General features: G+C 55.5%; 2 protein-coding genes across 4 annotated transcripts in view; one reads left to right on the top strand and one right to left on the bottom strand.

Annotated features, from left to right (window-relative positions):
* CLIP2 (CAP-Gly domain containing linker protein 2) overlaps positions 1-27907 on the top strand; it is a 107000-nt gene that overhangs the window by 25213 nt on the left and 53880 nt on the right. Inside the window, exon 1 of one of the 3 annotated variants that reach the window (XM_065924808.1) lies at positions 7371-7718. The exons of 1 other annotated variant lie outside the window; for it this stretch is intronic. The gene's annotated coding sequence lies outside the window, so the exon portion shown is untranslated. Of the gene's footprint in view, positions 1-7370; positions 7719-27907 lie in introns of those variants that run through there. One more of the 3 variants, XM_065924810.1, reaches the window with a different exon arrangement.
* Positions 7093-11852, bottom strand: LOC136157399 (basic salivary proline-rich protein 2-like). The gene is made up of 4 exons (XM_065919306.1): positions 11801-11852; positions 8811-8962; positions 8569-8697; positions 7093-8031 (listed from the first exon to the last, which is right to left on the bottom strand). The coding sequence occupies exons 1-4, from the start codon at positions 11850-11852 to the stop codon at positions 7093-7095; spliced, it is 1272 nt and encodes a 423-aa protein (XP_065775378.1).

Here is a 27907-nt window from a genome sequence, read left to right as displayed (position 1 = left end):
GGCGCCAGAAGGTGGGAATGGGGAGGATGGAAGGGTGTGTGGGTGCATCTGAGAAAAGCCAGATCAGGCAGTGCAATTTGGTAAGGCAACCAGGGCAACTGAGAGTGCCAGGAGTGGGCGGGACCAGAAAAGTCACCACCCGGGCCCGGAGGCCAGAGTGAGCCTCCTTAGGACACTGGTTCCCAAACGTTCCAGGAACAGCTGCCAATCTGGACCTCTATCTGCCTCGAAGTGAACAAAACAAAAATTTTCCAGAAACCCAGATTTACTTCATTCAAAGGGCTGTCCTTTATTCCAAAATGATACTCTTACCTTTTTCTGGTGCTAAAATGTCCTTTCTTGCAGGAAATGATGGTGATAGCCCAGTTTTTTTTTTCCCCACTAGTGTCTTTTCACGGTAAAATCACAAACGGGTAACCTTCTGTCAGTTTCGAGTTTTGTGTTTCTGGTGGGGAGGGTGACTGTAATTGGTGTGACTTCTCAGAAGGACACAGGAGAGCAGAAGAGATGTGCCCTTCGGTGGGGACTGCAGAGAAGGTGCAGCCTGTGCGGGGCGGGTGTTACTGGAGGGAGCAGGGGCCCGCGGCCAGCGTCCTGGGCAGGAAGACACTGGCAGGCTCCCCGGGCAAGAGGCTCCCAGAAACGGAATAAACATGATTCCAGGGTGTGTCACCGCCTCGGCCGATGATGCAATGCACAGATGTGCAAACTTGGGGACGTGGAGAGAGGGATGAGGAATAGCAGCTGGGGAGGGGGACAGGCTTCAGGCTGGACAGCAGAGGGGCCCGGCGGACAGCCCCTTCCAGAGATCTCCCTGGGCCAGGGGGGGCTGGGTGCTTGTGGCCCAGCCGGAGATCCAGGGAGGAGGAAGCCCAGGGGGTGTGGCGGGCACAGGGGCCTAAGTCTTCTTCCCAGGGAGGCAGATTTCCAGCCCAGAGGAACGACACCACCAGGAACCACGGTGGCAGCAAAGTCCTTCGACACACTTCACCTGATGCTCAATGAGTGGGGGCGTTGTCCACCCACGGAGGGGCTGGTGTCTTCCCTCCATAGTCCCCCATTTCCAAGGAGCCCACTCAGGAGTCACCCCAGGAAAAGTGCCCCCCAGTCAGGCCTCAGGTGAGGATTTGAGGACCCCCCTTCCCTCCTCGCAGGTGCCCCCCTGCTGCGTTCTCACAGCCACCGCTTCCCCCGAGAGGCAGGACGTGTCGGGACTAAAGCATGGGCCCTGGGGACTTCCCTGTGGGCCCAGTGGTTAAGAATCCGCTTGCCAAAGCAGGGCACATGGGTTCGATCCCTGGTCCAGGAAGATCACCCCACATGCTGCGGGGCAACTAAGCCCGGGTCCCACAACGACTGAGCCCAAGCTCTGGAGCCCGTGCACCGCAACGAAGAGGAGGCCCTGCTCACTGCAGCTGGAGAAAGCCCCCACGCAGCAACGGAGCCCCAGCGCAGCCAAAAACAAAACTCAGAAAAGAACACAGACTCTGGCTCCAGGCGGCCTGGATCCCACGGGGCACTGCTCCCTACCTGCCTGTGAGCTTCAGACCCTCACCCGTAAATGGGGCAGTTACGACCCCTGCTCCTGGGGCGTCCTGAGGAGGGTGTGAGCTTACAGAATCTCAGGTGCTTAGACGGGTGCTGGCCTACAGCCACTAATCAATGCAGCATACAGTAGGCAGTCGACATGTGCATGTGGAACCGGCACTTTTACAAAAGCCCTGTGGGGGAGGCGAGCTTCCTGTGTCACCTGCCCAGGGTCACAAAGCTGGGGGCAAGCAGAGCTCGGATTGGAGTTGTCAGTTTTTTAAATAAAATTTTTTAAGTTGATGTGCTGTATTTTCATTTTTATTCAGTTCAGAAATTTTCTCTCTTTTTTTGGGGCTGTGCAGCATGGAGGACCTTAGTTCCCCAACCAGGGACTGAACCTGAGCCCCTTGCAGTGAAAGTGCAGTGTCTTAACCATTGGACCCCCAGGGAAGTTCCTCAGATTGGAGTTTAAGGTGGCATGGCTCTCCCTGCTCTCTCCTTACTGGCAGGAGGGAGCCCAGCTCTGAAGCCTGGTGTGCATGTGTGTGCATGCGTGTGCATGTGTGTGCATGCATGCTTAGTTGCTCAGCCATGTCTCTTCTGTGACCCCATGGACTGTGGCCCGCCAGGCTCCTCTGTCCATGGGATTCTCCAGGCAAGAATACTGGAGTGGGTTGCCATTCCCTTCTCCAGGGGATCTAGCCGACCCAGGGATCAGATTCTCTACTGCTGAGCCATCAGGGAAGCCCCCTGAAGTCAGGGAGCCTGGCTAATCTTGCCCTCACAAGCTGTGTGACCTTAACCTCTCTGTGACTTGATTTCCTTTATCCTAAAATGACCTCATAATTACAGCTGGCTTCTGAAGTTTTTGCTTCGACTTTCAGCTTAGGACCAACCCCACAGCCAAACAGGCCTGTCTCACCAATCACAGAGGCGATTTAGTTTACCTGGCCTCCAGCCTCTCTGGCCAGCAGCCTCCCATCAAGGCATACTTGAAGGGCTCCCCTGTTGGTCCAGCGGCTAAGACTCCGCACTCCCAATGCAGGAGGCCCGGGTTCGATCCCTGGTCAGGGAACTAGGCCTTGCATGCTGAAACTAAAAAACATAAAACATAAAAATTAAAAGATCACTGAAGATCTGACTACAATTAGACTCGGCAAAGTCAAAAAAAGAGACATCCCTGTGCCTTCCCTCAGGTCCTCTCTGAAGCACGCCCACTCCCTGGAGGCCCATGAGTCTCTGCCAAACCCAAGTGATGCTTCTGACGCCCCTGCTAAAGCAAGCGCTGGACAAGCAGCCTTTGCTGCTTCTCCTCCGGGTGGTCTTTGTGGGTTTCCACAGTCCATACAACTACGCTGTAATAAGGGCTTCTCTGGTGTCTCAGCTGGTGAAGAATCTGCCTGCAGTGCGGGAGACCTGGGTTCGATCCCTGGGTTGGGAAGATCCCCTGAAGAAGGGAATGGCTACCCACTCCAGTATTCTGGCCTGGAGAATTCCATGGACTGTATAGTCCATGGGGTCGCAAAGAGTCGGACACGACTGAGGGACTTTCACTTTCACCCTGTAATAATTCCTCAGAAATGCCAGCATTGGGTCACTCACTGAGCTCGGGTATGGGCTGTTATCAACCCTGTATCCAGCGGAGGGAGGGGGCACGGCTTCCTCTTGAGGAAGAACAGGGCTCAGGCAACGTCCTTGTGTTTGAAAGTAAGGGTGTGGCTTTCAGAGTGAGGCGGCCTCAGCTGACGTCTCCATGGTGATATCACTCCCAGTCCAAGGCCACGACAACATCCAAACAATCATTTTTTTGTGTTTTTAACAGACGCACAACATCTAAGCAGTGGTTTGAACAGAAACGGGATTGGGTTTACATTTCTTTCGTTGGAAAAGGCAGAAAAGGGAAAAGTCCCATTGGGTCTCCCCACCCAGAGGTCACCACGGTTACAAGTTCCCCTCTTGATGGGTTACCAGGTTGAGATTCAACTGGACCACAATTTCATGCTATGCTTTTTTCATTTGACAGAAATCCAGGCGTGTTTCTCAGGTCGTTTATTACAAATTCCTTGTGAACAGCAGTCCGGAGCTTACAAAATATGCTATCAGGTGAATGTCCGGTTGGTTCTAACAAATTAAACAATAACACGTGTCTCAGGAGAGGGACTGCGCCCCCTGCAAGGACCCCCCTCCCCAGAGAGCTTTGCCCTGACCAGCCAGTTACTCCCAACAGGCTCTTCCCATGAAACCCCCCACCTCTTGTGGGGCTGCCAGTCACTGCCCGTGTCAGCAAGAAAAATGGGCAAATCAGCACTTTCTGTGGAGACAAAAGGGCTGGGTGAGAGGTCTGCGGGGAGAGCCCCTCCCCCAGCCCCCCCAGCCCCCCTCCCCAGGTCTGATGCCCAGGGCATCGTGCCCGGCTCCACCCTCCACATGCGAGCTGCACCAAGGTAGAAGCAGGTCTCCTTGCTCATTGGGAACAAGCCTGGCTTGTTCACTCCCAGCTGAGTCGCCCCTTTGCAGCCCCGCCCACCGTTCAGGTGAGGAGAAGCTAGTACCCTGGGGTGTTTCTTGCTGTGCTGAATAACTGGGGGTGGGGCTGTCAGTGAGGAGGGGGCTGGTGGGGGCTGAGGTGGGAGGAGGCGGTGACAGAACCTGCAGGGCGGCACAGGTGAGCTCAGGTGTATCGTGGTGGCACCTGGGTAAACCCTTGCCTCTCTTTTTTATTTTTTGCCACGTGGCATCTTAATTCCCGGACTAGGAATCGAACCCATGCCTCTGGCATTGGGAGCACAGAGGCCTAAACGCTGGACCACCAGGGAAGTCCCCTTGCCTCTCTTTAAACCTTGGTTTCCCCACCTGTGCAAAGAGGGGCCAGGAATAAATGGTGGTTTCATTTCCAGCAAGGAAACTTGGACTTCTTAGTCTGTCCCTGATGGGCTGAGGTCCTGGGAACTTTGGCCAATTTTCTGGTTCCGGAAGCCTCGGATGTCACAGAAGGGAGAGGTGCCCCCTGGGCCCAGGTGTCATTTGATCTGGGTCACCCCCTTCCCCCCCATCCCCACCGCCCTAATTTGGACAAATCACATAGTTTGTTACATCCCACTGACCCCTGTCTGTTCTGAGCTCTTTCTACCACCCTAGAACCTGGGTGCACAGACCAGGTGGGCTTCCAGGGTCTGTGAATGTCCTGAACCTGCCTGCAAAACTCTGTGTGTGTGTGTGTGTGTGTGTGTGTGTGTGTGTGTGCATGTGTGAACACATGTAGGCGGGTAAGCGTATTGCAGGTTTCTGGGGAGAGTCTCCATGGCTTTCAGAGTTCCAAGGCATGTGTCTTTATACTCTAAAGAGGTATAAGAAGCCCTGATTTGGCCCCCTCCCTTTGTCTCCTGTGTTGTCCTCCTCCCCCGAAGCTTCCCAGCCCCCCAGCTCCAGCCTGGAGCCCCACAGCCTTCCAGCTGGTCTCTTAGGGCTTCAGTCTGCCCCCAAGAGCTGCCCGGAGAACTTTCAGAGTCGTTGCTGATTGAGTCCTACCTACTTTCCGTCATCCGGAGCCCCCTGGCCTCCGTGATCATCCTGGGCTCCCTTTCTGTTGTCGTTGTTGTGTTTAGTCACTAAGTCCTGTCCTACTCTTTGTAACCCGTTGAACTGTAGCCCTCCCGGCTCCTCTGTCCGTGGAATTCTCCAGGCAAGAATACTGGAGCAGGAAGACATTCTTCTCCAGGGGAATCTTCCCAACCCAGGGCTCCTGCGTTGCAGGCAGATTCTTTACCAGCTGAGCCAGCAGGGAAGCCCAGGTTTAAGGACTGCATCGACTATTGAGTAGCTGTGGGAGGGCAGTGCTCACAATATGCACTCAAGTCCTTTTCTAACCTCGCCCTTTGGGGAAAAAGGTCACATTTCATGAATGCAGGCGCTATTCATTCTTAGCACTTCACCTAGATTAATGTATTCAAGCTTGATAATGGCCGGCCCTCGCAGGCAAGTGCGTCACTAGACCATTTTACAGACGGAGGAAACCAAGGCCCAGAGAGGACGGCCCACTAGCCGGTAGGTGACGGAGCTGGATTCTCATCACTGCACTTTGCCGCTGGTCTTATTTCTTAGAAGCAAGACCGTCCATCCCAGCCACGGGGAACAATTCACTCCATGTTTCCTGAGCACGGCCCTCTCCACATCCTTGCCATCATGCCGAGACCTTCTCCAGAAGCCTGCAGTCCACCGGGCTCTCTGGGTACCCTCCTCCTGCCATGGTCTCCAGGTCTGGCTCCCCCAACCAGCCGAGGACCTTCTCAAGGCTGGTCCAATGCTCCAGCCTCCATCATCAATACCAGGACCGGTTTGCTGAGATGAAGGGAAACACTATCCCCAATTTATTATTGATCAATTTATGGGGAAACTGAGTTTAATAGGTTAAGAGGACTTCCTTGGTGGTCCAGTGGTAAAGACCCTACCGCAGGAGACACGGGTTCAATTCTTGATTGGGTAACTAAGATCCTGCATGCCATGTGGCACAGCTGAAAAAATTTTAAATATATATATATTTAAAGAAATTAACTCATTTCTCAAAGATTATGGATTCCAGTGGAGGGAAGTGTGTGTGTGTGTGTGCTCAGTCATATCCAACTCTTTGGGACCTCATGGACTGGAGCGAACCAGGCTCCTCTGTCCATGGAATTCTCCAGCCAAGAATTCTGAAATGGGTAGCCATTCCCTTCTCCATGGGATCTTCCTGACCCAGGGATCGAACCCGTGTCTCCTGCATTTTGGCAGACTCCTTACCATCTGAGCCACCGGGGATCAAACCTTCATCTCCAGCACCACAGGTGAATTCTTTACGGCTGAGCCATGGGGGAAGCCCAACTCCAGGATGTCATTATATGCTCTAAAGGCATGCTGGGCCAAGCTCTGCACTGGGTGCTTTAGGTCATATAAACAAGCCCGGGCCTGGTACCTGCCCTTCCCAGAGTCCTACTGTACTGGCCACACCTCCCCAAACACCCACATTCTCATACAGTAAGGGGGAGGTGAATTAAAGGTGGGCTTCAAGGGGATAGATGTCTTGTCAAACCGAGAAAATGGGAAGGAACCAGCAAGGGGCAAAGGCATTGAGGTTAGCGCCTTGAGGGGAAAAGAAAAGGAGAACAAAATGCAGAGACCAACCACAGCCAGGCACCTATGGGTGCTGGGACCCAGCTCCTTCTCACCCCTCGGCTGCCACTTAGCCTCTGCTTTTGACTTCCCCTCGGGGTGGAGGGGTAGGCGGGTAGCTGTATCAGCCGTCAGATATTCCGGGAGACAGCTCCTGCCTCGGGAGGATGGTGCAGGGTTCGATCTGTACCTGGGGACCACTGTTTCCAAACAAGCGTTGGAAGCAAATCACCAAGACTCCTGTGCCGTTTGTCCCCCTCCGTTTTGGCCTCAAGACCGTCCAGGAAGACCTGGAGTTTGCAGCTCCGCTACACTGTCACCTCCTCATCCTGTCCACTTGAAACGTCACCTCCCCAGTGAAGCCTTCCCGGAAACTCCAGGAACCTCCCCAGCCCTCTCCGCAGCTCTCCACCTCTCTCAGGGGTCTGGGACATCCTCGTGAGCCGAGCAAGGCTGAAAGACGCTCTCTTCCGTCACACACGATGGAAGCGCCGATGGGTGCCCGGCGCCGAGGTGCGGGGCTGGCAGGCCTCGGACGCCCAGCCACTGACCGCCTCTAGGAGTCGGTGGACGAGGTGCCGGGGCGTTTTCCGCCCGCCCGCCCCCTTGCGGCGCGGCGCCGCAGCCTGAGAAACGCGAGGCCGCGCGAGCGCCCTCCTGACCCCCGCCGCGCCAGGCCCCGCCCTCCCGCGCCCGCCCCAGCGCCGGCCCCTTTTGTTCCCTCCCGGAGCCGGGCCGCTCGCTCCGCTCCCGCTCAGCTCGGCTCGGGCTCCGCCGCCGGGAGCGCAGGCGGCGGCCAGGGCTGCCCGGCTCGGCGCCTCCCCGCTTCCCTGCCGCCGCCCAGCCGGCCGCACACGCGGCGCGCGAGGCCCGGACCCGGAGCGCGAACGCGGAACCCCGGCGCCGGGAGGGGCTGCAGGCGGTGGGCAGCGGCGCGCGGGGAGGGGGGCCGCAGCATCCTCTGCCCCCGCCGGTGCCCCGGCGCCGGGAGAGGACGGGGGTCGGGCGCCCCCGCCGCCCCGCCTGCTGCTGGAGGGGCGAAGGTAGGAACAGCCGGACGAACCCCGAGGGAGGGGGCTCGCCGGGCAACAAAGGACCGAGGGATTGCGGGAGGCGGCGGTAGCCCCGGGCCTGGCCGGAGCCGGGCGGCCGACCCGGAGGCATCGTCGGGGCGTGAGGGGAGGCCGAAGGGGTCGGGGCCCGGCGGGTGGGCGTGAGCGGGAGCTCGTTCTGGGTGCACCCCCCGCCCCAACTTCCCCGTCGCGTGCAAGCGAGGAGGGGGCGCTGCCGGCGTTGGGGAACCCTTTCCGAGCTGCGGTCCCCTCGGTGGAGGCATCCCCAGCGTCCTCGGTGTCCCTAACGGGGTTTCGGCACAGATGCTAGGGAGCCGCCAGTCGCTCCTTCCAAGGGCAGCGCTGGGCGGCTGGACGCGCCGCAGGGCTCTGGGCTCCCAGGCCCCGCGCGGGGGATGGGGAGAGCTGAGCCTGGTGGGCGCGGCCACACGGCCCTTCTCCTCCAGACCCTGGGTCTGGGAGGACACGGAGCCCCCGCCCCACGGACTGTGGTCGCTTGGCCAATGCCCTTTGCAAAACTTGGTTAAAGTGCATGGCGCAGGGGGAATAGAAGGATGAGGTGGGGCGTCTTCCCGCAGGGGTGCTCCCCCCCCTCCCCTCCCCAGGCTGGCGCTGGTGGCTGGTGAGGCAGCACATTTTCTGCCCTCCCTACGGGGAGGGGCCCTGGCCGCCCCGAGGATGCTACAGCTGGGCCTCCAGGGCCCGCCCGTTTGGGTCCTTTAGGCGGGGCCTGGGCGGGGCAGGGTGCCCACTGGTCACTGCCACGCAAGCCCCAGCCCCACCCTGGATAAGAGGGGGCACCTGGGGGGAGGTCACTCACCCAGCTGCGAATTCCCCAACCGCTGATTTGCCGCTTCTTCCCTTCTGGGTGAGAAGTGGGAGGTCCAGTTTTGCGCTGCCCTCGCTGCTGTGAGATGCCCAAGGGACGCCCATGGGGGATGGTGCTGGCCTAGGGATAGCAGGCCGAGGAGGAGGAGGGTGCTGGGAGGACCACGTGGGGGCAAGACTCCGCACCAGTTGTAACGTAAACAATGAGCCCTTCATTCATCCAGCTGCAGTCACCTGGGCAGCACTGCCCCCATGGAGCACAAACCAGCAGCTTTGGTGGAGCACGGTGATGGGGGAGCTGGGAGCACACCTGGAGGATGGGGTGGAGCAGGAAGCTTGGCAGAGCCCAGCATAGAAGTTTGCTGCCACGATCCCAAAGGCGGGGGCTCAAGGGAGAGGAAATGGCGTGGGCAAGGGGTGGGAGTCAGAAAAAGAGGCAAGAGACCTGATGGCTGGTGGGTCAGAAGAGCAGCAAAGGGTTTGGGTGACTGGAGCATGACGCCGTTCTCCATGAGCCCAGGATGCCTTGGCATCTGCAGTCCTGGCCTGGGAGGGATGGTGGGACTGGTGGAGGGGATGGGCTGGAGGGAAGTTTCAAAGGCAGAAGAGTCTGGCGGAGGAGACCTGGGGGGAGCCTTAGCAAGCAGGACTGTACACCTGTGGGTCCCCAGGTGCAGCCAGCGGGCTGGGAAGGAGGTGCCTGGAATTCTGTACCCAGAGCCTGAAGTCCCAAGTGAGGAACCCACTCGCAGAGGCAGCAATCCTTTTTCGGTATCTGCTCTCCCCTCTGGCAATTAAATTTGACTGCTGAAGCCTGACAGCCTGGGTTCAAAGCCCAGCCCTGCCACTTACTAGTTGTGTGACCTCAGACAAGTCGTGATACCTGTCTCTGCTTCAGTTTCCCCATCTGTAGCATGAGGATACTCAAGGTGTCTACCTTTTAGGGCTGTTGAGAGAATTGGATGGATAGATAAATGTGTGTGAAGCGTGTGTACTGCAGTGGAGAGAATGCCTGGTGTTTGCTGTCACTGCTGTCAGGGTGGCCCTTCAGCCTCCATCTACACCCACGAGTGGCCCGGCCCGTCCTCTCCCCAGCTGTTTGTCCACTGTCAGGCAGTCCTGCCAGTTAGCCTCACCCCAGGCCCTGCTGTTCTCTGCCTCAGCGCAGCCTCCTCCCTGGGCTGTTCTCTGTTATGGTCCAGCCTCCCTTGGTGATGCCATTCTTGCTCCCTCTGCTCCGGCCCACAAGGTGGGGGACGGTTTCCTCTTGACCCTTCTGTCCCTAGAGCTGCCACCCTAAAGATCGATCCTGCCTTCTTGGTGCCATCTCTCCCCACCTCTGCTTCAGCGCGCAGAGGAGAGAAGCTGTATTCTTGACGCTCCTGGTTCCCTGTTATCTTAGTCTGAGCGGTTCTAACAAACGACTGCAGACTAGGTGGCTTTAAACAGACCATTTACTTCTCACATCTCTGGAGGCTGGAAGGCTGAGATCCACGTGTCAGTATGGTTTGGGTGAGGACCCTTTTCCGAGTTGCACTTATTTTTGTGTTCTCAATCTGTAGAGGGGCTCGGAGCTTTGTGGGGTCTTTTACAAGGGCACTAATCCCATTCATGAGCGCTCCACCCTCCTGACCTAATCACCCCAAAGGCCCCACCTCCTAACACTGTCTCCCTAGGGGATAGGATTTCAACTTATGAAACTGGAGGAGGGAGGTCACCTTCAGACCAAAGCACCTGCCTAGTGGTCTTTGGGGAGAATGTCAGCCTTTGTTTAGGTTAAAAAACAGCAACAACAATGCATACTGAGTGCTTACTCTGCCAGGAACTGTTTTAAGCTCTTTGAATGTGTGTCTTAGTTTGTAGATATCTTGATAGCATTGCTTACATTTTATGGATGAGGAATTCAAGACAAGGAGAGGTTTCCCTGTTTGCCCTCCACGGATTAACATTTATTTATTTATTTTGCTGCTCCGGGTCTTAGTTTCAGCGTGCAAGCTCTTTAGTTCCCTGACCAGGGATCAAACCCGAACCCTCTGCATTGGCAGCTTGGAGTCTTAGCCACTGGACCACCAGGGAAGTCCCTCCGTGCATTTATTGAGCACCTGCGGTGTGCCTGGATGACATAACTTCCTTCCACCACCCCACCCGCCCACCTATCTGGTTCACTTCCTGAAAGCAAGGTTTTTGGCCATGACTTCCTCAGACACCTCCATCCCGAGGGCTCAAGTTCAAAGTCCAGACCCTCTTTGGCTCTCAGAGCCCGCTCCCAACTGGTGGGGCCCTACCTTTTATATACCCAGGGCCTCACCTTTTATAAACTGTCTAGTGACCTGGGCTTGATGGGCAGGCCTGGCCTTGAGCTGGTAGAAGGGGGAGGGCCCCGGACACCTCTCTTTGGATTATTCTGTCGCTGTGAACAGGGACCGCCTCCAATTAGGTTAAGTGAAAGGGGAGTTGAGAGGAGAGGAACTTTGCAGGAAACAATTGCAGGCGGCCTGGCTCCCCCAGGACCTGGGAAGCCGGCAGGCAGCCCCTCCTCCGGCCTTCCTCTCTCTGGATTTCATTTGATGTCTTCTCCTGGTGCCTCTGTCACGGCTCCTCTCTCTGAGTTGCTGGAGTTGCTGGCGTGGCTGCCCTGAATGGTGGCTTCAGCTGGAGGCCACAGGACCACCCAGGGGGCGCTCCCCTCAGTCTCTGGGTACGGAAGACCCAGGTGGGCCCATCTTGGGTGAGGGCGCCCACCCCATCTGCTGGGCTGCTGGAGGGCAGGCCGCGCCGTCTCTGGGTCTGCTGGTGGGGGGCAGGGCTGGGCACAGCTGGTATGGGGCTATGATGTGGGGTGTGTGGGCTGCAGGAGGATGGGGAGTGGGGGCTCGCCATCCCTGGGAGCCCACTGCAGGCCTCCCCACCCGGGCTTGGGGCCCAGGACCGGCTCCCCTTCAGCACCAGGGAACTGGGGTCGGGGCGGGGGGGGGGGGGGGGTGCCAGCAGGGGACCCACCCCATCCCACCTCTCCTTTCCTTGCCGGGCCTACAGAAACAGTAACACAGAGCTCCTGTTTTCAGAGGAAGTGCTTCAGAATGATAATGAAACATTTCCCCTCTGAATAGAAAGTAGAGCATAGCAGGTGGTTTTGATTAACAAGGCTTGAGTTTGGGGCCAGGTCCGTCCGCTTACTGGCTGCTGACTTCACGGAGTGCCCTGGCTTTGACCCTGGAACGTACCTCTGACTCCAGCCGCATCCCAGAGAGATGCTCGCCCCTCATTCACTTCCATCTTCGCCTTTTTGGTCTTTTCACCGGGGGAGGGGAAATTTGGGGCTCACGATGAGGGCCTGTTTTTCCAATCTCTTGTCCCTAAAGGAGGTGATGCAGGACTGATCTGCTCCTCCTTGCCCCCAGCCTGGCCTCAGCTCCCCTCCCGGGTGCCCCAGCCTCACTCTCCAGCATCCAGCGTGGTGGGTGGGAGTGGGTGATGGCTGAGCGGAAGCCAGCCCCTCAGCGTGGAGGGAGCAGAATGCACCTTAGTTTCAGAGCCCGCCTTCAAGAGGCGTTTGCCAAATCAGGAAGATGTAAGCCCGCTTCCTGAAAGTATAAATGACATTAGTACCTTTACGGAACATTTTTAAGGCCAGAGTAGAAGAGCCTCCATGCTCAATGGGGTCATTGCCCCCGAGAATGGTTCAAGTCCCCGAAGGTGACTCGGAGGCAGGGCACGGCGTGGGTGGGATGGCCGAGGGGGCTTTCTGGGGGAAACAGAACTGCACTGTGTCCTGAAGGATGGGCAGATTCGGGGTCGATAAGGAGCGCCTTCCTGAGGGGCACAGAGAGAGAAAAGTGAAGGAGAAGTTTGGGGGCAGAGGGTTATTGAGTATCCGGCCTGGGGGCTCAGTATGGAGCCCACCATTCCAGGCCCACTATGAGGTCGGGCATCTGGTTGTAGGACCCTTCCTGCGATGAAGGAGGAAATGACATTAGGTGTTTTCTGATTTTTTTTTTGCTACCTTGTATCCTGATTTTGGGGGCTTCCCAGGTGGAACTAGTGGTAAAGAACCCGCCTGCCAATGCAGGAGACATAAGAGATGCAGGTTCCATCCCTGGGTCGGGAAGATCTCCTGGAGGAGGGCATGACCACCCACTCCAGTATTCTTGCCTGGAGAGTCCCATGGACAGAGGAGCCTGGCGGGCTACAGCCCATAGGATCGCAAAGAGTAGGACTCGACTGAAGCGACTTGGCATACACACACATGCGTGGCAGATATCCTGATTTCGCTCCTGCTGTTCCTTCTTCTGCTATAGACTGTTCCCTGCCTAAGTTCATCTGCTTGTAGGTTCGCTTGCTCAGCCCGTATTCAGCTTCTCTCTGACCGAGGGCTGCACTGGGCCCTGGGAACACAGAGCGGAGGAGAGGAGATGCCCAGAAGGGTCTCCTGTGGTCTTTGTTCAATTCCAGAAAGGACTGGAGGTGATTGACAAAGATAAACGCAGTCTAACAAGATGGAAAAGACGTGAGACAATCGGGGCAGGGGGAGCCCGGGTTAGCAAACATCAGGTGAAGCTTTAGGGGCTGCGGCACCTTCTATTGGTAGTAATTTGACCCAGCTTTCTAGGAGCCAGATCCAGGGGCCATAAAGAGTTTGGAGTGGCTTTGCATTGTCACATTATCTTGTGTAAGCCCCTGCTATATATAACATGAAAGCCTGAGTGAGGGGCAGCAGGTCCTGGGAGGGGGTCCCTGGCAGAGGGAAGGGAGGACTGCAGCCACCTTGTGATCTTAATAACCCTCCTCCCGGAGGCTTCTGAGCAGCACTGCAGGGGAGCCGAGAGCTGGGGCTGATGCTCACAGCCAGTCCCCTCCACGAGGGCCTCATGGGCTCTAGGGGAAGGGGTGAGACCCCAGGAACCAGGAGCCCAACTGGCCCCTGCTGGAGAATCCTCATCCTGCGAGGATGCCAGGGAGTCTGTGATACAGGGGTGTGCAGAGAGCTCCGGACACACCTGCTGGGCCCCAGGACTTGGCTAAAGGATGGAAGAGGGGTGAAGGGCTTCCCAGGTGGCACTAGTGGTAAAGAGCTCACCTCCAGCGCAGGAGGCATAAGAGATGCGGGTTCAATCCCTGGGTTGGGAAGATCCTCTGGAGGAGGGAATGGCAACCCACTCCAGTATTCTTGCCTGGAGAATCCCACGGACAGAGGAGCCCGGCAGGCTATAGTCTATAGGGCCGCACAGAGTCGGACACGACTAAAGCGACTTAGCACGTGCACGGGAGAGGGGTGAGAACATTCCGGCATAGCAGGCAACTGACTGGGGTGTCTTCAGGAGCAGGGAGAAGCTCAGGGAAGCTGGAGCTCAGGGCGCTGGGTGGAAGGGGCCCAGGAAACAGGCCGGAAGCAGGAGGGAGCTGGCAGACACACTGTGGACTGTGGTCTCAGCACCCAGGGCCGTGGGGCGCCCTCCTGACCTCCTGCTTCAAACTGTGCCCTTGTTCTCCCAACCCAGTGCCTGGAGGAGCGTTGGTCTCAGTTCTGAGGAAGTAAAGAGCAGTGGTTAAGGGGGACTTCCCTGGTGGTCCAGTGGTTAAGACTCCATGCTTCCAGTGAAGGGGGCACAAGTTCGATCCCTGGTTGGGGAATGAAGATCCCACATGCTGTGCAGCATGGCCCCAAATAAATAAGTTTATAAAAAGAGCAGTGTTTAAGAGTGTGAACTCTACAGCCAGGGGACCTGAGTGGGAATCTCACCTGCCACTGCTCAGTTATATCATCCCCAGCAAACGACCTGTTGGCTCTTGGCTGCAGTTTCCCGGCTAGTAAGTGGAACTCATGACAGCATCTTCTGCACAGGCTTGCTCTGCACAGGTTGATATCTATAAAGGACTTAGACGTGCCTGTAGCAGAATGAATGTTACAGGTCTGTGATTCCTTGGACCAAAACAGCTTGGTGGGGGATAGAGCCCCAGCCCACCTGGACTCCTGCACCCAGCACACCACCCAGGTTCACAGTGCAGAGAACAGCTGCGGTGGCCCAGCCCTGGACTGGGGGAGATGCTCAGCAAGTTCTGGTTCATGTTGTTTTTGACAGTGATAATAGCCATGCCAGCTCACAAGAGCCTGTCAGGGCAGCAGAAACTGGTATTCTGAGAGTAGGCTTCAGTCTCTGCTTGATTACCCCCAGTGACAGGGGGCTCACTACCTGATTCTTTGCTTGTTGGACTCACTGGTGAGCAGTGGCTGTGTGCCAGGTGTGCTTGGCTCTGGGATTCTAGAAGAATGTGAGTTGGTCGGAATGTTGAGTTACTCCTCTCTCTGGAGATCACTCCAAGCTGGCCAGTGAGTGTGGCCATAGGGTGTAACAAGCTGCCATGGGCCTCCAACTCAACATGAGAAGGATGTTGGAGGCGTGCACGTGTGCATGCTAAGTCACTTCAGCCGTGTCCAACTCTTTGCAGCCCTATGGACCATAGCCCACCGGGCTCCTCTGTCCATGGGATTCTCCAGGCAAGAATACTGGAGTGGGTGGTCATGCCCTCCTCCAGGAGATCTTCCCGACCCAGGGATGGAACCTGCATCTCTTACGTCTCTTGCAGTGGCAGGTGGGTTCTTCACCACTAGTGCCACCTGGGAAGCTGATGGAGGCAGAGGAGGGCGTTTAATTCGTTCATGTATTCCTTAAACATCTTTTGAGCTCCCCTGTGGGTTGGGCGCTGTCCTAGGTACCAAGAGCCTACAACAAACAAGATATTCTAAGAACCTGCCCTTAAAGCTGTTCTCAGTGAGAGAGGCCAGGGATCTTGCCAGTGGATGAGAGGAAGGGATTCTAGCAGAAGGAACAGAGTGTGCAAAGGCCTGGAGATGTGACAGACTGTGCGTGGCTGTGCCTGGACGTTGGTGATATTCCGCCAGAATTTGGTGACTGGGGGGGCCTTGATGGGGAGGGCCTTCCTGGAAGCAATAAAAGAAAATACAGACTTTGAGGGCTTGTTAGTCACTGACCTCACCTCTGGGGCCACTAAATTCTGCCCCACCTCCCCCGTTCTTTGCACCGCCCCCCACCCCCCATCAGCAGGCCTGGCTGGCCCTTCAGAGGTGTAAGTAGTACCCATGGACCTCTGGCTGGTTCATCCCTTCTCCACGCCACCCACATCCTGGCCGTTCATCGTGGGCCCTGATTGGTGTCCCCTCCTCTCGTGTGGGTGAGGAGCCAGGCTCTGACAGCGGGCTCAGCCTCCCCCTACCCACTGCCTACAGGGGAAGGCCTGGGAGTGAGAGGATGCTGGGATGGGAGTCAGCGTGCCTTCTTTAGGGAAGAAAGCTGGTGCTGGAAGGCTGTTGAGCACAGAAACCCTCGGTGCCAGGTCCTGGGAGCTGGAGCCCCGTGGGGCCTGAGCCTGCCTCTCAGCAGTCCACAGGCCCTTGGGAGAGTCAGATGCGTCAGTGGGTCCAGATGGTTAGGTCCTGGCTGGGGTCATCCGTAGGGTGGGGGAGGCCCCAGAGCAGTAGGGACCACACCTGGTGTGATGATCTGGGCCTGCCCTGCCTCCTCCACTCCTGCTGCCACTCGCCCCAAGCCCAGGGAATTGAAGAAAACAACAAAAGCCTTTTTGTTGAAGTACAGCGTCCATACGGACAAGTGTGTGTATCATGAGTGTAGTATTTTGTTCAATTTCCTCAAACTGAAATACCTGTGTAGCACTCAAATCCAGAATCAGAACCTGCTAGCTCCCCCAGAGCCCCTCTTGTTTTTCCTTCCGGTCTACACCCCTGACCCAAGGGTGACCCCTTCCCCGATTTCTGGCACCATCAATACATTTTTGCCTGCCTTTGAACTTCTTTTTAAAAACTTTATTTATTTATTTTTGGCTACACTGGGTCTCCGTTTGCTGTGTGCGGGCTTTCTCTAGTTGTGGCGGCGAGCGGGGGCTACTCTCTAGTCGTGGCGCGTGGATTTCTCATTGCAGCGGCCTCTTTTGCAGAGCACGGGCCCTAGAGCATGCAGGCTTCCGTAGTTGCGGCTCACAAGCTCAGTTTCCATGCAGTATGTGGGATCTTCCCGGACCAGAGTTCGAACTGGTGCTTCCTGCATTGCAAGGGGGATTCTTAACCCCTGGACCAGCAGGGAAATCCCTGACCTTCCTTTTTTTTTTTCCTGACCTTCCTTATAAACGGAAGCATACAATCAAACTTTAAGCACTTCCACAGCTGCCCTCTTTCACTCGAGATTCACAAGGTTCACACATATTGTTGCATGTATTTGTAGTTCGCTCATTCTCATTGCTGTGCTTCATTCCGTTGTGTGAGTAAACAACCACTTATTTACTCACTCTGACGGTGATGTATATTTGGGTTATTTTCAGTTCGGGAATATTAGGAATAGTCCCTGTCTCCTGGTGCATGTACGTACACTTTTCTGTGGCGACGTACCTCGGAATGGGCTTCTCGGGTAGCTCTAGTGGTAAAGTGCCAACGCAGGACACATGAGAGATGCCGGTTCGATCCCTGGGTCGGGAAGATCCCTTAGTAGAGGGCGTGACAACCCACTCTAGTTTCTTGCCTGGAGAATTCCCATGGACAGAGGAGCCTGGCAGGCTACAGTCCTGGGGTTGCAAAGAGTCAGACATGACTTAAGTAACTGAGCACACATTCACACATAGCTAGGAGTGGGATTGCTGGGTCACGCTCAGCTGCGGTGTGTAACTCCAGACTGTTTTCCGCATTTTCTTAACACCAATTTCCACTTGTGCTAGCAGTGCATGAGCATTCTGGATATTCCACATCCTCACCAACACTTGGGGTCCATGCTTCCTTTTTATACATTCCAGTGGATGTAGTGTTGTCACGGCGACTAATGAAGGTGAACTTCTTTTCATCTGTTTATTGGTCATTCAAATACCCTTTTCTGGGGTGAAGTGCTTGGTCAAGTCTTGTTGAGTTTTTTCTCACTTGATTTGATGAATTTTTTCCATCTTTTGAATAGGAATCCTTTGCAGAATACAGGAATTACAAATTCATTCTGTCTCTCTCCTTCCCCCCAACGCCAGTGGTATCATTTGAGTCACAGAAGCATATTGTCCAGTTTGTCCATCTCTTCCCTTTCAGCACTTCCTGTGTAGAAATCTCTGCCTTACTCCAGCGGTAGGCAGATCCTCTTTCATGTCTTCTAAAAACTGTATTGTTTTACCTTTCACGTTCAGATCCTGCCCTCTGTCTGGAGCTGATTGTCGTGTATGATGTGAAGCAAGCATATTAGTTTCCTGTGGCTCTTATAACAAATGACCACAAACTCAGTGGTTTAAAACAACACAGATGTATTATCTTACACTTCTGGAGGTCAGAAGTCTGACATGGATCTCACCAGGCTGAAATCAGGATGTCAGCAGGGCTTCATTCCTTCTAGGAATTCTAAGGAAAAATCTGTTTCTGGAAACCTTTTCCAGCTTCTTAGAGGCCACTTGCATTCTTTGGCTGTCAGCCCCTGCCTACATCCTCAAAGGCAGCAATGTCGGACCAGGTCCTTTGCAGGCAGTCATCTCTCTGCCTCTGTCTCTCCTGCCTCCCCTTTCCACCTATAAGGACCCTCGTGATTACATTGAGTCTGCCTGGATCATTCAGAATAATCTTTTCCTCTCAGGTCAGCTGATTAGCAGCTTAGTTCTATCTGCAGCATTAATTCCCTTTTGCCACGTAAACTGAAATATTCACAAGGACCAGGGTGAAGCCATTATTCTGCCAGTCACAGAAAGGATCATGGGGTTTTTTGGTTGTTTTTTTTTTCCCTCTTGGCTATCCATTTGATCCAGCACCACTTACTGTAAAGACTCTCCTTTTGCTCAAGGGTCTTTTTGAGTTGCTTGTGCAAATCCCAACACCAGGGAGGAGGCCCAGCACGCTGGGTTGGGGAGGATAACCCAGGAGATGGATGGCTCTCCTGCAGCTGCCCTGGCCTGGACGGGTTAGATGGAGCTGCCATGGAAACCAGAAGGGAAGGAGGCAGGAGTGAAAGATGACTGGATCAGCATCCTGGCCGGGGAGGCAGGATACCAGAGCCCATTCCTTCCTGTTGCTCTGATGGCTGGGTGACCTCGGCAGCCCTGCCCTCCCCCATGACTCAATTCTGTCTTATCTCAAGGACCTTTTTGCCCAGCACAGCTCTTCTTCATTTGGGCAGTTGTCTGTTACTGTCCTGTTCACTTCACATTTCTGCCCTGGGCCTCAGTTTTCCCATCCCGTGAAATGGGAATAAAGGTGGGTCAGGGGGCAACTAGCCCTTCTCTTTGGGCCTGATGGGGGACCCCATCCAGCAGAGTCAGGCTAATGCCTGCCCAGTGTCCCAGACCAGTGGCGGGAGGATCCAAGCTGTCTGGTCACTGAGTCTGGGGGCGTGGCCACACAGCTAGGGTTGGGGTTCTGGGGCCATGGCTGTGCCCTGGTTCTGAGCTTGCCAGCTGCGGGTGTGTGTGTGTGTAATGCAGGGAAGTATATCCACATTCCTTCCCCTCACTGGACTGGCAGGGGAGGGAGGGGAAGCCCTGATCCCCTTTGCTGGGAGACAGGATCTGAACTCCAAGCCCAAGGGAAGATGGCCACACCCCAGTCTGTCCAGCTCAGAGAGGACTGACAGGCTGGCTGTTCCCAGAGCTCTGTAGTCGCCCTGGTAGTGGGCAGGACAAGGAAGATACTGACTTACAAATTAAGAATTGCAGCCCCAAGTTCAGGGGCTGTGAGGATGGCAGGATGGTAAGCAGGTGGGACCACATCCCGGCCTTCTAAACTCAGCCCCTGCTTGTGTCTCCCCCTGCAGGTACCAGGGAGACGGGGAGTCGACCAGGGCTCTTAGGTCCTGTGGGTGTGCCTGCCCTGTCATCTCCCCAGCTTCGTCCTCTCTCCCCACTCCTTGAAGCCTCATCAGCTGGTTTAGCCTGGGTTCCCACCCTAGCGCAGCTGTGAGGCTTGGGCCGGGTTCCTTCCGCACGTTTTGAATGGCTGCCAGGCATCCCCAGGGCGACTTGGACCCCAGACGGGGCCCACCACTGCCCCGTCCTTCCTGGAGTGTCCTGCCGTTGGCTGGCGGCCGTGTGAGTGTTGGGCTGTGGTCCCCGCCGACCGGGTGATGGGTGTGGGGTGGGGGGCACAGGCAGACAGCCTCCACCTCCCCGGCCCTCCCGGGCTTCAGGGGCGGCTGCTGTGAGCTGGCAGGACTCGCAGGGAGGGTGCCTCACTCTCCACTTGACCATGGGGATTCCAGCTTCACCACTGGCTGGAATTTCCCGAGCCTCAGTCACGTGCAAACAAATGGGCCTCCTTCCCCAGCTGGATGGGACGGGTACTGGCTGGGTGGAGGCTCATGGGGGTGGTGGTCACACTGGATTTGGGGGTTTGGTAGCACTGGGGTTCTAGTGCAGGTGTGTGTTGGAGTGTTGGGGCAGGGCTGGGGGCACTCATACCATGCTTGTATAAGGGCCCACCATTTGGAGCCTGGGGTTAGCACCTTGGGTTCACTCTGTTTGGGACCTGCCCCCCATTCCTCTTGGTGGGTGTGCATGAGGGGGTGGAAAGTGTTTTCTCTCCCTCTCTCCTTGTGTCTATCTTTAAAGAAAAATTTTTTTTTTTAATTTAAAAAGTATTTTGAGGGATTTCCCTAGCAGACCAGTGGTTAAGAATCCACACTTTTATTGCAGGGGCCACGGGTTTGATCCCGGGCTGGGGAACGAAATCCTGCATGCCTCACCAGGCAACCTAAATATAAATAAAAATAAATTTTTAATGTTTTGAAATATTTTTAGCACTCAAAAGAATAGACAGGGCACAGTGAACTCCCATGTACAGCATGCAGGACTGAAAGAAGCAAATCTTACAAATACTAATGAAGCAGGAATTGTGTGTGGTGGTCCAGTGGCTAAGACTCTGCACTCCCCAATGCAGGGAGGCCCAAGTTCGATCTCTGGTCAGGGAACTAGGTCCCACATGCCTCAGCTAAAAAGATCCCGCATGCCACAAGGAAAATTGAAGACTGAGAGTGCTGCATCAAAGACCCAGCTCAGCCAAATAAATAATGAAAAGTTAAAGTGTTACTTTCTCAGTCATGTCCGACTCTTTGCAACCCTACAGACTGTAGCCCACCAGGCTCCTCTGTTCATGGGGATTCTCCAGGCAAGAATACTGGAGTGGGTAGCCATTCCCTTCTCCAGGGGATCTTTTCAACCCAAGGATCGAACTCAGGCCTCCTGCATTAAAAAAAATAGATATGAAGCCCCAACTTGCCCCGCCCGAGTCCCATCCCTCAAGCCACATTTGCTGGGGGCGCTGTGGGTCCGCACCACGGAGGTGCCTCCTGGACGCTCGGCCAAGGTCCGTGATTGGATCTCCTCTGCACCCACACGGCTCCCTGCCCCCCCTCCGTCCCAGTGCCCACTGGTGAGCCCTACCCTGAGCCTTTCCAGTAACTTGGTATCACCTGGCTCTTTGACTTTGCGCCCATCTGATTGGGTGGGAAACAGGATCTCCTGGCAGCTTGGATTTGCATCTCCCTGCCGGACTGGGGAGGCCCCACATGTCTCCTCGAAAGCTGGCCTGCTCAACACCCTGCTGTCATCGGGTGCCCTCAGCTCAGTGCCCGGGGTCCCTTTCTTCCCCTCCAGCCCCTGACCCTGCACACCGGGTGCGTGCCCCAGACCCTCGTCACTTCACACCTAGCGAGCGTGTCCCCAAATGAGTGCCCCCCTCCTCACCCCAGCCCCTCCCTCCTCCCAGGTCCCTCCCGGCGTTGACTCTCCTGCCTCCCGCCATCCTTTCCTTAGCCCTCCCCACCCCACCTCCTCCCACCCCCCACCGCTGTTTGCCACCTGCTTAGCATCTGTCCCCTCTCTGTCCCCTCCAGCCCCTGCCTCTGTCTCAGTTCAGGCCTCCTGGAGTCCCTGTCTGTCACAGCAGCCCCCACCCCTCTCATCCTCATCAGCTCCTGGATGTTCCGTTAAAATGCTCATCTGGACACAGAGTGAAGTGCGTGAAGAAGAAAAATATATCGTATATTAACGCATATATATATGGAATCTAGAAAAATGGTACAGACGAACCTGTCTTTAGGGTAGGAATAGAAACGCAGACGTGGAGAATGGCCGTGTGGCCAAGGGGGGCAGGGGAGTCTGGGGCAGATTGGGGGAGTGGCATTGACATGTGTACACTGCCGAGTGTAAAACAGCTGGGGAAGGGGCTTCAGGATGGAGGGGACACATATACCTATGGTCAGTTCGTATTGATGGGTGGCAAAAACCATCACAATATTGTAAAGTCATGTCCTCCAATTAAAATCAATAAATAAAAATAAATTGCTAGTGGGAAGCTGCTGTATAGCCCAGGGAGCACAGCCCTTGTTCTATGCTGATCTAGAGGGTGGGATTGGCAGGGGGTGGGAGATTCAAGAGGGGAAGGATACATGTATCCTTTACTTTGTTGTACAACACAAACTAACACAACGTCCTAAAGCAGTTATACTCCAATAATACAGTTAAAAATATTCTTCAAAGGTGTAGAAAAATGAAACAGAGCAAAAAACTTTAAAGGATTTGATTAGAAATTCTCTGCATCGTATATACATACTTGACGTAATAAAACTGATTTCTTTGTGCCTTCCAAGGAAAAAAAAAAAAGCCCATGCAAACGGTTGGATTCTTTGCTTGATGTCTTCCCTGGCGCTTTATCCCCTCCCCGCCCGCATCCCAGTGTCCGGGTACCACTGGGAGACCCTCACCCCACCCCCACCCCCCGCCAGCCAAGTGTCCCTTTCAGTCTCTGGATACCCCTCACCCCCGCCCCACTTTAAGCACTCTAAATCCTCAGCTGCTTGGTCGGCCTGGCAGGGTGGGGTCTGTGCCCCGCAGTTTCCCCAGCCCCCACCGCGTGCTCCCGGTCACAGCACGCTTCCTCCCCTCCCCCACCCCACCCACGGCATGTTTGCGGTGAGTGGGCAGGGGGCCACACTGAGTCCATCTCTGGCTGCCACGTGGCTCAGAAGAGCAGGGGGAGCTTGGGCACCCCAGCCGCTGGGGGATCCGTGGGGTGGGGAGGAGGCGCAGCCCCCCTGCCCCACCAGCCACCTCTGTTGGGCGGAGGGGGAGGGTTGCCCTCCAGCAGGAGAGCCCAGGGTGCAGCTGATGGCTGAGCTGAGATCTGGTCCTGGGAGACCACTTCCTGGTGCCGCCTCCCGCGCCCTCTGGGCGACGCTGGCACGAGGGCATGGGCTTTCCCACTGTTCTATTTGGCACCTTTCCCCGATCTGCCGGGCCGCACCCTGGGCCTCCGATTGGCAGAAAGTTCTTGGGCCCCATTCCTCCTCCCCCGCAAACTGCAGCCGGCCACCCCCGGGGACCGCTGAAATGGAAACCCTGAAATGCAGCCCGGTTTGTCTTCGGTCAATGGCGATTGAAGCCGGCACAAAAGGGGCCTGTTGGTCTGAATGCCGCCCGCCCTCGCCCGCCTCTGCGATGCCCGCCCCGTCGTGGCCCCGGGTCCCAGGAGGCGGCGGTGTGTGCGTTCCGAGCCTGCGGAGAACATTACAGAGACCTGATGGTAGAGACGCCGCCCCTTCTGCACAGCCTGTGTGCCGGGCACAGAGGCACCCTCGTGGGGCTGCCTCCGCGGCCTCGCACGTCCGCGCTCCCCACGTGGCAGCCGTGTGCCCTCCCATTTTACAGGTGATGCCGCTGAGGCTCACACCGGCCAGGGCCCTACAGCTACTCGTGATGGGTCTGGAGTTTGGACTCAGTGACTGAAAGCAATACCTCCTCCCAGGCCTCACCCGTCGGCCACAGCGTGGTCAGAGGCCGGCGTGTCCCCACGTGCCAGCTTTTTCCAAGAAACCCCTCGCTTCCTGTATCCCACGAGCGGGGCTGAGTCATAAAGGGGCCGCCTCCCCCTCTTCCTGTTCCATTTCCCCCTCGCCGCGCCGGGGCGGGGGTGGGGCTGGGGGTGGGCCGCTGGCCTCTCCTCCCCTGACCCCAGCCCTCCGGGGACTGGGTTACACCCCCTGGGTTCTGCTCCTTTCCGACGGCTTCTCTGGTCTCCTTTGTCAGGGAGGCACGTGGGCGCTCTCCCCAGAGGCCAGGGGTCTCACAAATGTTATTCCAGGCCTGGTCCAGGCAGCGCCGGGAGGCGGGGCCAGACCTGGGTCTGACTCCCGCCCAGCTGCTGAGCTGTCTGTGGCTTTGGGTGCATCTTCGGACTTTGCTGCCCATCCGATGTTCACCTCTAGGATGCCCACTGCCTCACCAGGGCGTATAGTCTGGCACACAGTAGGTTCCTCATAGTGGATGCTCCCGGGTCATCAGGGCCTGGGAGTGCAGGAGGGCGACTATGGGAGCCTCCAGAAGCCTCCCCTGAGAGCAGTATCCCTGGAGATTTGTTGTCCTCTGAGCCACAGCAAATGTGCTGTCCTGTGGGGTTTCTGAATCATGAGCTCTCTGCCTGGCACTGTGCTAAGGCTAGGGTTTCCAGAGAGGAGACTGTGGCCCCACGGGGTGGCCCATGGGCTCTCGGGAGGCAGATGAAGATAAGAGAATAGTATCCTCTCTTCTTGGCTCAGTGTGTGATCCTGAAGTCTCTGTGGGTCAAAGGTCCTGGGGGACTTCCTGGAGGAGGCGGCATTGGGCCAAGTGTCTCATATGTGGTTGGAATATGTGAAGTGAAGCAGGTGGGAGAAAAAGGCACAGGCAGAGTCTGGGATGTGAGGGAGTGTCAGGTGAGAGGTGAGGAAATGCAGGGTCATCGTCAGCGAGGCTGGCTGGGGAGGCTGGAATGCCAGACACAGTTTTGATGCCTGGTCCCTGTCTCAGAGGGCAGGCAAGCTAGTGAGTGGACCAGCTCCCTGAAAAGCCACGGTGTCAGACGACCAGCTGGACTGATCATTACAAGCCACTCAATCCTGAAGGTTGGGCCCTGGGGAGGTGAGGGGAGCCTCCCGGGCCTTTCATCACTGATAAGCCAGTGTCATTAACCATTCAAGTGATTCACCAAGCACCAGGCCTACATCAGGACCAAGGATACCCCAGGAAACAAAACAGACTCAAGTCCTGTCCTCAGGCAGTAGAGAAATAGAAATCAGGAGAGGGGTGGGCAGGGGTTGTACTCTTCCAAGAGGACATGGAGCAGGTGCTTGAAGGAGATGAGCAGCACACTGGATGTCTCCAGGCAGAGGCAACAGCATGTGCAAAGGCCCTGAGGCCAGATCATGCTTAGCGTGAGCGAGTGTGGCTGGAGTGGAGTGGTTGAGGGAGGGCTATGGTGGGGTGCGAGGAGGGCCTGGAAGGCCATTTGCACTAACTTCTGTGGGGAGTCTTCAGGAATTTTATTTTTTGTGGATTTAAAAAAAATGTTGAGATCTAATATACCTACCATTAAATCTATCCATTTTAAGTGTACAGTTGGATGACTTTTAGGATAAACATATGGGTGGGCAGCCATCACCACAGTTCAATGTTAGAATATTTCTACCACCCAGAATGTTCTCTTGTGTCTGTTTGAAGTCAGTCCCTGCTCAACCCCTAGCAACTGGTGATCTTTCTGTGTCTGTAGTTTTCAGATTTCAAACAATATGTAGTCTTTTGTGTCTGGTTTCTTTCACTTGGCATAGTGTTTTTGGAGGCTCATTCAACATTGTTGCTTATATCTGTAGTCGGGGACTTCCCTGGTGTTCCAGTGGGGAAGACTCTGCCTTCCAATGCAGGGGGTGTGTGTTCAATCCCTGATTGGGAAAGTAAGGTTCCACGTGCCACATGAAGGTGAAAGTGTTAGTCACTCAGTCACGTCCAACTCTTTGCGACCCCATGGACTGTAGCTCGCCAGGCTCCTTTGTCCATGGAATTCTCCAGGCAAGAAGACTGGAATGGGTTGCCATTCCCTTCTCCAAGGGACCTTCTCAAACTTGGGTCTTCTGCATTGCAGGCAGATTTTTTACCATTTGAGCCACAGGGAAGCCCCAGTGGCCATGCCATAAGGCATGGCCAAAATAAAAAAGGATAGTTGGGTTCTGCATCTGCAGGTACGAAGGGCTGACTGCACAATATCATTTTATATGAGGGACTTGAGCATTGTCCCATTTGGGTATCTGCAGAGGGTCCTGAACCAATCCCCTGAGGATGCCAAGGGACCTCTGTGTACTATCGTATAAATGTGTTCACCAGTTGATGGACGTTTGGGGTGTTTCCGTGTTTTGTGAATAAGGTCACTATGAACAATTTTTTTTTTTAAACAAAAGTTTGTATGGATATATGTTTTTATTTCTCTTCGGTAGTTGGGTCATATAGTAGGTGTATATTAACTTTTCAAGAAACTGTCAAAAGCTGTTTTCCAGCGGGTTTGCACCGTTTTCCATTTCTCCCAACAATCTGTTCTGTTTATTCTATGTCGTCATCAGTACTTGATATTGTCAGGTTTTCCGATGTTAACCGCTCCAGTCGGTGCGAAGTGGGATCGCGTTGTGGTTTTGATACGTTTTACCCTCATGACTGATGATGTTGTTCATCTTTCCACTTGCTTGTTGCTGTTTGCACATCTTCATTGGTGAAGTGGGTATTCAGATCTTTTGTTCATTTTGTTTATTAGGTCTTATTAGTAAGTTGTCAAGTGTTCTCTTTTTAAAAACCATCCATTTATTATTTTTGGTCGCACTGGGTCTGTTGCTGTACATGGGGCTTTTCTCTAGTTGCGGTGTGAGGGCCTCTCATTGCGGTGGGTTCTCTTGTTGCAGAGCACGGGCTCTAGGGCACGCAGGCTTCACTAGTTGTGGGTGGAATCTTCTTGGACTAGGGATCGAACTGGTGTCCCCTGCATTGGCAGACGGATCCTCAACCACTAGATCACCAGGGAAGGCCAAGTGTTCTTTATACGTTGGTGATAGATGACATTTATTAGATACATGATTTGTAGCTTGACCCATGCCTAACAGCAAGTGACTCCCGGGCCCCAGAATTCCTGGGGTATTATGTAGTTGGTCAGGTGGTTAGGATGCTGGATTTGGTGGATTCTGGGGGCGGGGGTGTAGGTCAAGGCTGGCAGGTATGCCTCGCTCCCATCAGCTCACTTGGGCATGTAGGTGCCACCATTCTGTGACTTAGGGGAGTTCATTTTCCTCTGCTCTGATGTCTAGCCGCTCTGTGTGAGGAGCTGACTCTTCCCATGGGCGTGCCAGGATGGGCAATAATGTTGCTGGCTCATCTTGCTGGCCTGAGAGCCATTCTGGGGACACTTTTTGTATATTCCTGCTGGGAGCACTGTGGGTTGGTTTCTGTATTAGTCAGAACTTATTTGCTCGCGGGTGACGTGCATGCGTGCTCAGTCACTAAGTCGTATCTAACTCTTTTCGACCCCATGGACTGTAGCCTGCCAGGCTCCTCTGTCCACGCAGACAAGAATACTGGAGTGGGTTGCCATGCCCTCCTGCAGGAGATCTTCCAGACCCAGGGATCGAACCCACATCTCTTGCATTGGCAGGTAAATTCTTTACCACTGAGCCACCTGGGAATCGGTTGCAGGTGTCCCTCAAAGAGAATTAGGCAAAAAGATATAACAATGCCTGTGTGTGTGTGAGGATTTGTTGGCTGATGTGAATGAAGGGCTCAAGGGGCCACCTTCAGGTTCAGCTGGATCCAGGCCCTCTGAATCCTGGGACTCAGCTCTGCTTTCTCTGTGCTGATGCTGCTCCCTGGCAGGCTCTGCCGTGTGGCAACCCTGCAGCTCCTGGCTTTCATCCCACACCCAGGCAGCCCCGGAACAAGAAGGGCACCTCTTCCCAAAGCGTCCAGCCAGAGTCCGGGCCCTGATGCTCCTTGGGCCACACCACCTTCCTTCAGCTAACCATGGGGCTCTGGCCAGGCCTGGGTCGTGTGTCCTCGCTAGGTGTGGGGATTTGGGGTCAGCTCACGTAAGTCATGTGGGGCCTCCCAGGTGGCACTAGGGGTAAAGAACCTGCCAAGCAGGAGACATGAGAGATGCAGGTTCGATCCCTGGGTCAGGAAGATTCCCTGGAGGAGGGCATGGCAGCCCACTCCAGCATTCTTGTCTGGAGAATCCCATGGACAGAGGAGCCTGGCGGGCTGCAGTCCATAGGGTTGCACAGAGTCAGACACGACTGAAACGACTTAGCGTGCACACATAGATCATATGCATCAAGAATGGAGAGAAGGTGCTCTCCCTGGTGGCTCAGTGGTGAAGAATCCACCTGGCAATGCAGGGACATTGGTTTGATCCCTGGTCTGGGAAGATCCCACATGCTTTGGAGCAGCGAAGCCTGTGCGCCGCAACTACTGAGTCTGTGCCCTAGAGCCCGGGAGCCGCGACTGCTGAG

The sequence above is a fragment of the Muntiacus reevesi genome, chromosome 2 (assembly GCF_963930625.1).
Source record: "Muntiacus reevesi chromosome 2, mMunRee1.1, whole genome shotgun sequence".
Taxonomy (NCBI): domain Eukaryota; kingdom Metazoa; phylum Chordata; class Mammalia; order Artiodactyla; family Cervidae; genus Muntiacus; species Muntiacus reevesi.
This window is presented reverse-complemented; position numbering and strand designations above follow the sequence as displayed.